Raw genomic sequence first — 13,017 nt, 5'->3', positions numbered from 1 at the left:
TTGATGTTGGACTTCCAGCCTCCAGAATTGTAAGAAAATAAATCTCTCTTGTTTAATAAGACAGTAGGTGACGCTTTCTGGCAGCCCTAACAAACTAATACCCATGGATACACTGCATTTTGTTTATCCGTTCATCAGTGGATGCAGCTTCAAGTTATTTCCACTTTTTGGCTATTATGAACAATGCTGCAAAGAACACTCACATACAAGTTTCTACATGAATGTTTGCTTCCATTCACTTGGGTATACACCTACGAATGGAACTGCTGGGTCATAGGGTAACTGTATGTTTAGGTTTCTCAGGAACTGCCAGAATGTTCCCAAAGCAGCTACGCCATGTTACATTCTGTCCGGCAGGATATGGGGCTCTGACGTCTCCATACTCTTATCAATATTCCTTATTATCTGTCTTTTTGATGACAGCCATCTTAGTCAGTGTGAGATGCGATCTCATTGTGGATTTTGTTTGCATTTCTCTGATGGCTAACCATGCTGGGCTTCTTTTCATGTGCTTATAGGCCATTTGTATATCTTCTTTTTGGAGAAATGTCTCTTCCAATTCCTTCTCCATGTTTGAATTATTTGTCTTTTTGTTGTTGAGTTGTAAGAGCTCTTTATATATTCTGGATACTAGATCCTTTCAGACATGTAATTTGCAAATATTTTCTCCCATTCTGTGGGGTGTCTTTTCACTCTCTTGATAGTGCCCTTTGACACACAAACGTTTTTGATTTTCATGAAGTCCAATTTGTCTATTTCTTTCTTTGTTGCTTGTGCTTTAGGTGTCCTACCCGAAAAACCATGGCCTAATCCAAGGTCACGAAGATTTGAACTTGTGTTTTCTTCTAAGAGTTTCATAGTTTAGTTCTTACATTTTGGTTTTTGATCAATTTTGAGTTAATTTTTGTATAGGGGGTGTATAGAATTTTGCATAGACTTAGGGGTCCAGATCCATTCTTTTGCATCTGGGTATCCAGTGATTTGCAACTGATAATTTGTTGGGAGGAATTTAGCATTTAAAAAAAATGAGTTATTTTCTCACGGGCTGCGTGCCATAAAATGCAGCCTGAGCAACACATAGGAACTGCTGGAAGTTGAGGGCTGCTGCCTCCCTGGGAAGGGGGAGAGCAGCCCTTTCCGATGCGAGAACACACCACACCGCCGGCCTTCACCCCTCTGCTCTGGAATGTAGCAGTGGTAAGCAGCAATGGGCACTGCGGAGACGTGGCAAGTTACTGCCCCAGCATGAGCTTCAAGAATATTTTTCCATCCAGGAGAGCTGTTCTTTACCCAATCCTGCCCTACACGCCCTCTGCTGAGGAACGAGCACACTCAAAGTTGTGGCCTTTGAATTATGTAAAAAGTTGTAAGATTTATTTTCCCGCATTCATACTCAAAGCCAAGGAGAAGTGCCCACCTGAAGCTATACTCAGCTGGAATAAATTATGCATGCCTGCCACGTTGCTGGGATAAAAGCAAAGTCGTTTGAAATTTCTCTCAGCTGCTATAGCTGTATCATTGGTCAGTATACGATTTCCTTTAGGCTACTTGACATATTAAAAAATAGATTTCAGATCACATTTTCTACCTTTTTCAGACTCTTGATGATTTGACAACGCCAGCGTGGCACCTTGTACACTGTTTTATTTTCTGGTTCATTATTGAGACTGTCAAACCCATTAAGATACACATCTGGCTTCAAGGCCAAGCTTTGAGACCAAGACCAAGATCGACTCTAGGTGACTTCAGTGGTGGCACCATTTGTAACACAAAGGGGATGATACACATGCCACGTCCACCTGCTCATGATGATGGGAGGGCTGATTCTTTGAGAGGCCATGATTGATGTGGGCCAATTAATGTGCATTTTCTCTCCGGGTGTCCTCTGAAATCAGTAACAGATGCCTGCTGGCCCAAGTACAGTGACGTGGAACAGAGCAAATGTCGCCTTTGCATCACCACCTCCTTACTCCGGCCATCCTCACCAGCCACATCCCCCGCCTCCCTGGCCTCCCGCTCAGCCCAGCATGCCAGGTTTACGACGGTGCCCTGGACTCACCTTTTCGGAAATTGATTTCAATCACCACACTCCATTTCTGGAACTCCTGTCGGATTTTGTTAAACAGCCGAGTGTCATTGGGTCCTACAAGTTCCTCCCCTTGTACGAAAGAGGTGATGTTCTGATTAAATGTAGTAATTTTCTGTCAAGAAGAAAAACGAAAGTACAAGTGGAGATATTTCAAACACAGACATTGAGGTGGTCTGGAGGTCGTGCGTGTGCTGAGGGTGGGCCAGTCATTCTTTGCTGCCTTACGGGCCACTGTGGGATGAAGGGAAAGGAGAGCCTTTGGCACCAGACCATCCAACTCTCCCCTTATTGCCTTCTAGCTCTTGGGCGAGTGCACCTGATGAAGGGTCAATGAAGTGGATGTGACCATCCATCACGCTGACTGTGCACACCCCTCATTCCATGCGCTCTGTCCCTCAACTCTGGCCCCTTTCTGATACTAAGTGGGCAGAATGAGTCGGGATCAGCTTCAGGAGAGTGAAGAAACAAGTGCACGAGGCACACGGTCCCTCCCCGGACCACGATGTTGGATTCTCCAGTCGAGGCAGCTGGCAATACTCACCTCTATCAGGAAGAACGTTTTTTCAGTTTCATCTTCTGGGATGTCGGTGCCATATTTTTGTAACTCGTCTGATAGATTCTGGTAACTTTCCTTTATTTGATTTTCTAACAGGGGCAGAGATTTCTGAGGAAAAGAGAGAAAATAATGAAAATCCACAAAAATGGACAGGGAATGAGAAGGCAATCCCAGGCCTCCTTCTGCAAGGCACAGGGCAGCTGCACAGTCCTTCCGACCTCCTGACTTCCCTTGGGAGGAAAACCCTCCAGAGGGAGGGAGGGCGCATTAACAGGCACCGTTGTCCATCCAGGCCTTCCCGCCTTCCCGCTCCTGTGGAAGCAGCCTCAAAGCCATGCTGAGGCTCCCACTTCGCCTGCTTCCTGGGCCCCGTCAGAGCAACGCAAAGAACATTTCCTTCTGTGATCAGGTTATCTAAGCTCTCTGCAGGGAGCTTAGAAAGAGCCGCTTGTCTAGTGGGTTCTGGAAAAGTGGCAGTGGGAACAATCTGAGATTCAACAACTTTCACGTTGTTGTTAACGGTCAAAGTTATCGGGGACTTCTGTCTCTGATAATAATATGGTGGACAGCACATGCTGGCTCACCTTTCCACTGCAGACACCTAGAAATGCTGGCTATCATGTCAAAAGCATCCCTTTAAATGTGTCAGTGAGCTGGCAGGTACATAATAGACACTTAGAAGCCAAAGCCAGGTGCCAGTGGGCACCCAGGGGTGTGCGATGAAACCAGCAGCAAAGCCATTTTGGCCTCAAGGGGATTTGTAGGAAAGAAAACTTGAACTTACATTTCAGAGCCTGACTTGGCACTGGGGCAAAGGATAAATCCCTGTGGGGTTTGCTCAAAGCGGGCATCTAATGAGCGAGCGCCCTCTTTCTGCATAAAGCTCGGACCCCGAAAAGCTATGCTCTCCTTGTAATGCTAAGCCAGGAACACCCCCGCCCTCCACCCCGATCCCTGGGGACTGAGAGAAACGCCTGAACTCTGGTGCCGAGTGGAGGGGAAAATAAAACCTGCTAAGAATCAGTAATCAAAAGCCAGCCCTCAAACAGGTTTGCTGTTGCTGCCCAAATTCATGCTCCCTGAAGGGTCCCCAAAATCTCAAGCTGAGAAGCTAAAGTGGTTCAGGCTGGAGGCCCTTCCAGGGGTCTGGCAGCAGCAAACGCTGCGTCTCCCTGGAGAAGCCCATCTTGAACCCGGGTTTCCCTAAATACCTACAGATCAAGTTCCGAGAAAGACAGGCTCAGAGTCAAAACTCCAACCCAAGTCACTCTGGGTGATGGCCAGCAGAACCCAACGCACCAAGGCCTCTGACAGTAGAATCATCGAGCACAAAATGTAACAGGAATATGTGCAAAGAAATCTTTTAAAAGGATTGAAAAGGTGAAAAAGCAAGATACTCTGTCTGGGCAGATTTGAAAAAGAACCACAGAGAAATTTAAGAAATGAAATATATGATCATTACAATGACCAAGGTATTATGACAGTGGTTGACAAGAATAAAGAAAGTTAGGACAGTGTTCATAAGATTTTAATTTTTAATTAGGCCAAGGGGATACAGTCTATCAGCATCCCACTCAATGTGTGGTTGGTCCTCTGACGAGCAACATCCACACCACCTGGGAGCTTGCTGGAAATGGGAAATTCCAGCCCGCCCTCCAGACCCACTGAATCTGAGCCTGCATCTTAACAAGATCCCCAGGACATCTGTGTGCACCCTGATGTTTAAGCAGCTGACACGGTTTAGCTTTGCGTTTGCAGGATTCTATCCAGAGAATGGACAGCTCTACCCGCGCTTACACTGATGTGCGTGATGAGTTCAGTGGTCAGCCTGTCCGCCAGGCAGGGGACCGAGGCTCTTCCTTCCTCCAGAAGGCCCCTGCAAGAGAAGACAACGTACACGTCCATCTTCATGAAGCCGGAAAAGACAAGTCGGCCTTCTGCGGCTGGGGAAAGTCAAGGCAAATCCAGTTATTCCCAACTGGATGGAATGTCCTGCAACTGGTACCCAAGAAACGTTCAGAATTGGACTGCATAGAATTGTGACTGAATTTTAGTAATTTTGGGTATTTCAAAAATGGTATAGAATGATCCCTTCCAGCTGATATATTAAATGGGTCTCAGGACATCTGACTAGAGAATGGGTCTTTGTAAAAACACACATAGTCATCTATAGATATGCTTTCATAACACACACACACCCCCTTCTGTGTGTAATATACGTATAAGTACGCATAATGCATACTGGTACGTGGGCTTCATAAAAATACATTGACTCGTATTGACGAGGGGTGTGTCTGAACACTGAGCTGGGGGACACCCCCCAAGACAAGAATTTGACCCATGGGCTGCCTGGAGGAAAGCCAAGCTCCTTCTCACTTTTTCTAAATTTGTGTTCTCAAAATGAGTCACTACAGGGTTTTCTACATTTTAAAGGAGTCTTTAGGGAAAAGGGAGCAGAGATGCCTATGTTCGAGGGCACGCTCACACCTACGTTTCAGTTTCCACACTTGTCAATTTTTAAAAATTGTGGTAAAATAGACGTAATATACAGCGTACCATTTTAACCATCTTTAAGTGTACAATTTAGTGGTATTAAGTACATTCACATTGTTGTGCAACCATCACCACCATCCATCTCCAGAACTTTCCCATCTTCCCAAACTGGAACTCTGTCCCCATTAAACACTAACTTCCCACCCTCCACCCTCCCAGCCCCTGGCACCTCCCCTTGTACTTTCTGTCTCTATGAATGTGACTCCTCTAGGGACCTCAAATAAGTGGAATCACACAGTGCTTATCTTTTTGTGACTGGTTTATTTCACTCAGCATAATGTCCTCAAGGTTCATCCATGTTGTAGCGTATGTCAGAATGTCCTTCCTTTTTAAGGCTGAATAATATTGCACCATATGGATACAACACATTTTGTTTATCCATTCATCTGTCAATGGGCACTTAGGGTGCTTCCATGTTTCAGCTATTGTGAATAATGCCGCTATGACCATGGGTGTACAAGTATGGGTTCTGAATTATACACATCTGCAGGCTTCTGGGAGAACTGAGTGGAACAATGCGTACAGAGCACAGGCATCTTCACCTGCATACACACGTGTGCACTCAAGTTCTCAGTGAACGTGTCGCCTTCCTCTTAACATCTCCTATTCATGTTGTTATCGGCATCTTCCTGGCACAGCACTCTAAAGTTTGTTCACACCGTGATCACTTCCTTGGGTTTGTTTACATAAATCCCCTGGTTTTCAATGCTGGATTGTTCCAAATTTTCACGATTATAAACAAAATCTGTGCTGTACCTCCTTTAGCAGACATCACTGCACACATCTCTGATTACTCTCCTGAGTGGAATTGCCAGAAGTGGAACCTGAACCATGGGGATTTGCACGTTGCTAAAGCACCAAGCAGAGGCGGTGCTGGCACATGCCCCCAGCCGCAGGGGCTGAAGGCCCACGCTCCTCCTTTCCCACAAACTCGCCATCTTCTCATTAGTTTAAGTCTAACCAACTTAGCAGTATTTTCCTTCTCAAAAAATTTCACTTTGGCATTAAGGTTAAAAAAAGGTCATTATCCTGGGATTATAAACTCTCTGTCTACATTTTCTTCTGGGATGCTTATGGCTTCTTTCTTGTATTTAATTTTAAACTTCAACTGATATTTATTTTGGTAATAACATGTTAACTAAGGGCACAATTTAATTTTTTCCCAAATATTAAACAATTATCTCAATGCCACCAATTGATAATCAAACTGACGGAGCCCATGGATTTGAAATGCCACAGGTATCACAGATCAAAGATCTGTATCTGGGCCTGTTTCTGGGCTTTCTACTTTTTTCTATTGTTTTATTTTTGTTTTTATGCTGGTTCCAGCACCATACTATTTAAATCATCGTAGCAAATCCCCTCCTCATTTTGATTTTTTTTAATTGAGTTTTTGCAATACTTTGTGAATTCTTCTTTTGTTCTTCCAGGCAAATCCCACGGTCACTGTCAAGGAGCAAACACATTCACGCCTTTAGCGGGAATACCTGCTCCTGGACACCTTCCTCAGTGAGGACGGAGGTCCCTGGTTTTGGTTTACCCTCAGGACCACACAGCCGGGCGTACCTGAAATATGGGTTTTCCTCAAAGAAGGCCTTCTCTTTCCGCAGAGCCTCAGCCAGGCTCAGTCGGTCCTGGATGTCCTGCTGGCCCCGGCACTTGACGATCATATAACCCTTCTTCAGGTGGCAGATGAGGTTTCGCACCACGTCTACCACCTGCTCCTCGGTGCCTTTGTCCACCAGGTCAGGCTTTGTCAAGATTCCTGAAGCCAGAGGCTTGGGGTTAGAGACGGCCCACGGCTTCGCGGGAGTGTCAAGCAAAGGTCAGTTTGCCCACCTTGGGGGAGGAGAGTTCCCCGGCCCGCGGCTTCCTCCCACCCTTGCTTGAGGGCAGACAATAGTCCCTGCAGAACCAAGGTGCAAGGGGCAGCCCCTCTCGCTTCTGTCCAGTGCAGGAGACAGTGTGCCCTTCACCCTCCAGCAGCAGGGGGGCACTTCCTGGGCTCACTTCACCCCGGTCTCAGCCCTCATGCCAAGGAGACAGCAGCATGGACTCATCTTTCTATTTTCCTTCTGCCCGATGGAAAAGTTCATTCTTTATTACAGGGGCTCCCAAACTTCCCTGTGCAGCAGAACCACCCCAAATGAGTCTTAAAATACAGTCTTAGGCCCCGCCCCAGAGATTCTCATTCAGGTTTGGGGGGGCTCACGGGACTTTCCTTCCTAAAAATTCTCTGGTTAGTTCTGGTGCAGCAGGGGCCTGGCCCACACTTTGAGAAACCAAGGTCCCGCCAGGACTAGCGACACCCTTTGCGGGGCCCACTGCAAAATGAAGATGCAGACCCGCTCGTTCAAATATTGAGGACAGCAGACGGCAGCAGCAGAGCATTAAACCAAGGACAGGCCCTTCTGTGGGCGGGACCCTGGGTGACTGACCAGCTTGCACACCATGCAGCCAGCCCAGGCCTAACCCTAAGGTTTACAGTGTCCGTTAGTGCCTGCTGCCCTGGCCAAGAGACTCCCACCCTGGGCGTGGCAGGCAGCAGGACAAGGAAAGGATGAAAGCCGACTGCTGAGGATGGTGGAGCAGGAAGGTGGGAGCGGAGCACGTCCTGCAGCATCACTGAACACTGCTACAAAGGTGGGCTGCTTCTGCTCAAACCTCTTGTTATGTGGGAAAATAAACAGCCATTTATTTCAGCCACTGTACCCAGGTTCTCCGCTACTTACAGCCAAATATATTCCTTTTTAACATAAAATTTACCATTTTCACCATTTATAGGGGTATAGTTCAGTGGCAGTAAGCACATTCACACTGTTGTGCAGCCATCACCACCATCCAGCTCTAGAACATTCCATTTTCCCAAACTGAGACTCTGCCCCCATTAAACACTAGCCCCTCATTCCCCACTCCTCCCAGCTCCTGGCACCCAACCTTCTACTTCCTGTCTCTGAATCCAACTCCTCTAGGGACCTCATATACGTGGAATCATACAGCACCTGGCCCTCTGCACTGGCTTACTTCACTCAGCTTAATGTCCTCAAGGTTCCTCCATGTTGTAGCATGCATTGGAATGTCCTTCCTCTTTGAGGCTGAGTAATATTCCATTGTATGGATACATCATATCTTGTTTATCCATTCATCTGTTGTGGACGCTGGGGTCGCCTCCACCTCAAATGCGTTGTCTTAACTGGTAGAACTGCTTTCTGATTTTGCCCTGCCCCCTGAACCCAGCATGCCTATTATAAGCAGGTAGACAAGGTTTACGAGACAACTTGTAGCCAACCAAGAGTTGAATGTGGCCCATTTCATCTGGCCTCAAGCTTGGTGCAGAGCCCCCACCCTGCGTGTGTGCTAAGAAACACTCACTTGGATTCAAAGAATGCTTTCCTACTATCGGACCACCGACCATTTTCAGGTTCCTCCCTCTGCTTACCTATGGTCCTGTCTCCCTCGGGGTCCACCTCCTGAGCCATGCTCAGCGCCTCCGTGGTGGCAATGTCCACGTTACTGGGGACAACCACCAGGTTGATCGTCTCTTGCCTCTGGATGTACTTCCTGATGAGTGTCTTGATCTGTAAGAAAATGAATGCGCTGCCTTGTAAATATTCCAAATGAGAGTTGAGACAGGTCCTGACCCTGTATTTGCTTCAGGCCCTCAGAGTCCTGGGAGTGTTTCCTCAAAAGAAGTAACTGCAGAGAAATGAGCCAACAGCACTAGCCTGGCAGCACTCCCTAAGCCAGAGTTATGAGAAACTAAACTACGAGGTTTTAGCTCATTAACTATCCCCTAAGACCTCAAGTCTGACGGTCACCATGAAAAAACAGGATGCCAAAAGAATGACTTGACTATTCCTTAAAACTTTAATCCATAGGGTAAGATTCATTGACATGGAAATATCATTGTGCTTGCTTCTAATCCTCTCTTCCCGCATAAAACTCCCTCCTGATACATGGCAGTGGAGATATGCCACAAAACGTAACTATAACCAAAAACGAGTCACAGGCTAAAACACTAACCACAGGCAAAGTGCATTTCCAACTTTGCCTGTTTGTCTCACTCTCCCCAGAGAAGCTTCCATCCAATGTGGAGGAGACTGAGACCATTGTGCTCTTCAGATTCCCCACTCGACACCTCCTAACTGTCGCTCTTCAAACTCATCCCTGAACTTACTGCTGCTCTAACACAGCCCCCTTGACTCCCAAGGCTAAGATGAGGACGGAGCCTGAAGTTTTACCTGACGTCCGATGTCGGCTGGCTGATTGCCCACGGCCACCCTGGTGATGCCAGGAAGGTCGATCAGGGTCAGATCCGGGACATGAGGAGAGCTGACTTCCAGAGTGACTAGCTCCTGACTGATTCCCACTCCTTCCCCAGCAAGGACATTCTGGGCTAGAGAAGAGGGAAAAAGGAAAAACTGAAGAGAGCTTAGGATAGAAGTCTCTCATGACAGCAAATCCTCTGAAAGCACTTTCTGGCTGCTGTGATCCACGGATAAAGGCATATTTGGAGCAGATCCACTTTTCTGGAGCTTCAAAGGATGACTCAGTGTTCTCCCTGCTGGTGGCCAGAACTGTCTGCAGAGACCTAGTGCAAACATCTCTAAAGATGACACTGACCTGTACCGGTCCAAAGCTCAGCAGAGCCCAGAAGTTGCTCCTGGTGTCACATCTAAATCTCTTCCTTTGATGTATTAGGAAATTAACAAGGAAGTAAAATTAAAACAAATAAAACTACATGAGGATTCCTAAAACATGACCTGGAAAATTACAGGGGGGAACATGCTTATTTCAGGCAAGATGAGCATCGGCAAGGGATTTCATTTTGCTCCTTCCTCCTAAATAATGAAAATTTCAAGATAAGAATTTATTTCATCAAATTGTTGGCTAATCCCACTTTACTTCTTTCTACATCCAGAATGCATTTTTGATATGTTCTATACCGGTCAAGAACCTAGAATGGAAACAATAGTAACAATGGTACGTGTGGCATAATCTACTGATTGTTCCTCCAATATCGATTGATCAGAGACACTGTCATGAGATTCAGGCCGGCCCATGGGATACATGTGAAAATGTTACCTACAACTTCCAGAAAATGTGCTTAAGAGGCAAGGATATGCCCTTTGCCAATGTTCAGCTGGCTGCAACGTGGACTTGCTGACTAATTCATGACGGGGCCTTGGAGTGGAGGCCACACAGTTTGGAGAAACAAGAGAGGAGTCTTGGTTCCTGACACTGGAACCCCCAACCCAGCTCTGGTCTGCCCACCTCCAGACTTTCACAGGACAGAGAAGTAAACTGACGCGTTGTTGAAAGCACTGTGTTAGCAACTTGCTTGCACAAATGGCTTTGACATTCCCTTCCATCTCTGCATGCATGCTGCCTTACATGGTGACTTTGCCACTTCTCCCATGGAGTGAGAGTCTGCCCCTTGAAGCTGGGCTTGACCATATGACTTTATTTGGCTAACAAGACATCACAAATTGTATTCCAGTAGAAATCAAAAGCACTTATGCTTGGGGGCTTGCCCTCTCTTGATGCTGGGGACCCTTCCACCACCATGTCAGAAAGCCCAGCCTAGCTTCCTGGAAGATGACAGACCACATGGAGAGAAGGCTTGGTCCTTTCAGCCGAGGGTTTGGATACATGACTAAGGCCACCCCAGACTGTTGGCCCCAGCCCAGCCAGCCCGGAGGAAAAGTAGCACCCAGCTGATACACTGAATCATGAGAAATGAACAGTTCCAATCCATTAGGTTTTGAGATTAGTTTGTTACACAGCAAGGGCTGACTGATACACACAGTGATTTTGAGTTTTCTGACCCAGGCAGCCAACCTAATCCCAACAAACACACAATAACATTTTGACTATAACATTATTTAACTTTTGTAAAATGGTCAATAAATGTTCATTAGTGCATCCACCTTTATAGAAGTCAAACCCATCCTTTCCTACTGCTGAGTATCACTTCAGGCCACTTTTGTACCATTCCCAGATGGCTGAAACTTAACTGCATGACACGCTAGAAAGAAATTAAAGTCAATAAGGAAAGAGTTACTTATTTACCTCATTAACGCTTAGCGGTAACTAACTGTGTCACTACTTTGTCCTGATCTACTTCAAGTGCTATTTCTCCTTCTGGATGTTTCAAATTGATAAAATGATCTCCGTGGTCTGCATCTATTGAGACCTGCCATAAATTAGCCTAAATTAGGATTATGCAAACACATGGATTCTGTTCTTGGAGGAAAAGGCCCACTTGTTCTGAATAGGCTTCAGTGGTGATCCAGTCAGCATTTGGAAGGACTTTTAACTAGAACAAGGGAGGGGGTTCCCTAGCCCCCCACCCCAATTCCTCTTCCATCAGATCCGGGGAGTGGGGAAGCCCTTGAATAAGGGACAGATATGCCATATTTGGAGGCAAGCTTTAAAATTTAAAATTCACATTATTCTCAGATACTTACTTACAGACCAAGCAATAAACTACTGGTGTCATATTCTGTCTAAAGCACTGGTCTTAATGAGGGTAAAAGAAGAGAAAATACAAGGGAGCTGAGGGCCTGATGCAGAGGAGGCAGGGAAGGAGGGAAAAGGGGAAGGAGGGAGGGAGGGAGAGAAGGAGAGAGGGAGGGAGAGAAGGATGGAGGGAGGGAGGGAAAGATGGAGGGAGGGAAGGAGAGAGAAAGAGGGAGGGAGGGAGGGCAGGAGGAAGGGAGAGTTCCCAAGGCAACAGGACAGGCCTAGAAATGGAAGAGTGGAAAGAATGAGAGGCAGAACCCGCCCACTTCACACGGTTTGACCAGACACTCAAATAGGTGCTGACGTAGGAACATGGGTACTTACCTTTTCTGACTTGCTCTTCCACATCCAAAGCATTTGAAATCTCAACCTCGATATCCCGGTAGCTGACTTTGCCTTTCCACTCATCTTCTTTCACCAGTCTTTTCAGTTTCAGCACCAGAGGACATCTTGTCACAATACCTATGAGGCCACGTCCACATCAACTCTATACTCTGCTCTTAGAAGTCCTATATGGTGGCCTTAGACTAGCAGTTCTCAGACTTTTACATAATCACCTGGGGAGACTGCTAAAACTGAAAACTTGCTGGTCTCACCCTCTGATACTGATGCATTACGTCTGGGGTGGCATCAGGAAGATGCATTTTGCATATGCATCCCAGGTGATTTTCTGCTCTCCAATGCTCGAAAGAGGCCACTTCTTGCTTCATCCCACTGTTCTGCCTTCAGCTCAGGTGGCAAATCGCAGTGGGAAAACCCCAAACGGAGGCAAACATTCTCCACCACTTCCCAGTACACACACTCCACCCTGGACAGGAAGGTGTGCTGCTCCCACCAGGCCACCTTACCACAAACCCCTCCTGGAAACTCCTTCTAAAACCCACCCACCTTCCACGTCTGACCTGTATTCCAAGACCCGTCCCAGGTCTGCCGTCTCCCCTTGAGCCTTCACTGACCCTTGACCTTGTAGCTCAAACAGCACCACTAACCAGCGCACTAATCTTCACCTCCCAGATGGAGGGTCACCTCAGGGGAAGGGGCTCAGGAAAGACATCCACGTGCACACAGTTCTGGGCTGGGGGCCCAAATGCATTTACTTAGTCCTTCCACAAAGTGCTGGTTACATACGCTCCACATTTGTCATTGTGTGAACATCATTGAGTATTCGTACACAAATCTAGATGGTGTAGCCTACCACATGCCTAAGCTCTATGGCACTAATCTTATGGGACCACCACGGTATACGCAGTCCATCATTGACTGAAACGTCATTATGCGGTGCGTGGCTATACTC

At 46.8% G+C, this 13,017-nt stretch overlaps 1 protein-coding gene across 2 annotated transcripts in view; it reads right to left on the bottom strand.

Moving 5' to 3' along the window:
• Positions 1–13,017, bottom strand: part of LOC124231550 (interferon-induced GTP-binding protein Mx1-like) — a 34,781-nt gene that overhangs the window by 9,374 nt on the left and 12,390 nt on the right. For both annotated transcript variants that reach the window (XM_046648343.1, XM_046648342.1), the window contains exons 5-11: positions 12,048–12,185; positions 9,440–9,594; positions 8,638–8,776; positions 6,765–6,963; positions 4,443–4,521; positions 2,631–2,753; positions 2,060–2,201 (exon numbers count right to left, since the gene is read on the bottom strand). In XM_046648343.1, the coding sequence (XP_046504299.1) occupies positions 2,060–2,201; positions 2,631–2,753; positions 4,443–4,521; positions 6,765–6,963; positions 8,638–8,776; positions 9,440–9,594; positions 12,048–12,185 (975 nt within the window). The remainder of the gene's footprint in view (positions 1–2,059; positions 2,202–2,630; positions 2,754–4,442; positions 4,522–6,764; positions 6,964–8,637; positions 8,777–9,439; positions 9,595–12,047; positions 12,186–13,017) is intronic.

The sequence above is a fragment of the Equus quagga genome, chromosome 21 (genome assembly GCF_021613505.1).
Source record: "Equus quagga isolate Etosha38 chromosome 21, UCLA_HA_Equagga_1.0, whole genome shotgun sequence".
In the NCBI taxonomy this organism is placed as follows: domain Eukaryota; kingdom Metazoa; phylum Chordata; class Mammalia; order Perissodactyla; family Equidae; genus Equus; species Equus quagga.
The sequence above is the reverse complement of the archived record's forward strand: the minus strand, read 5'-3'. Positions and strand labels throughout refer to the sequence as shown.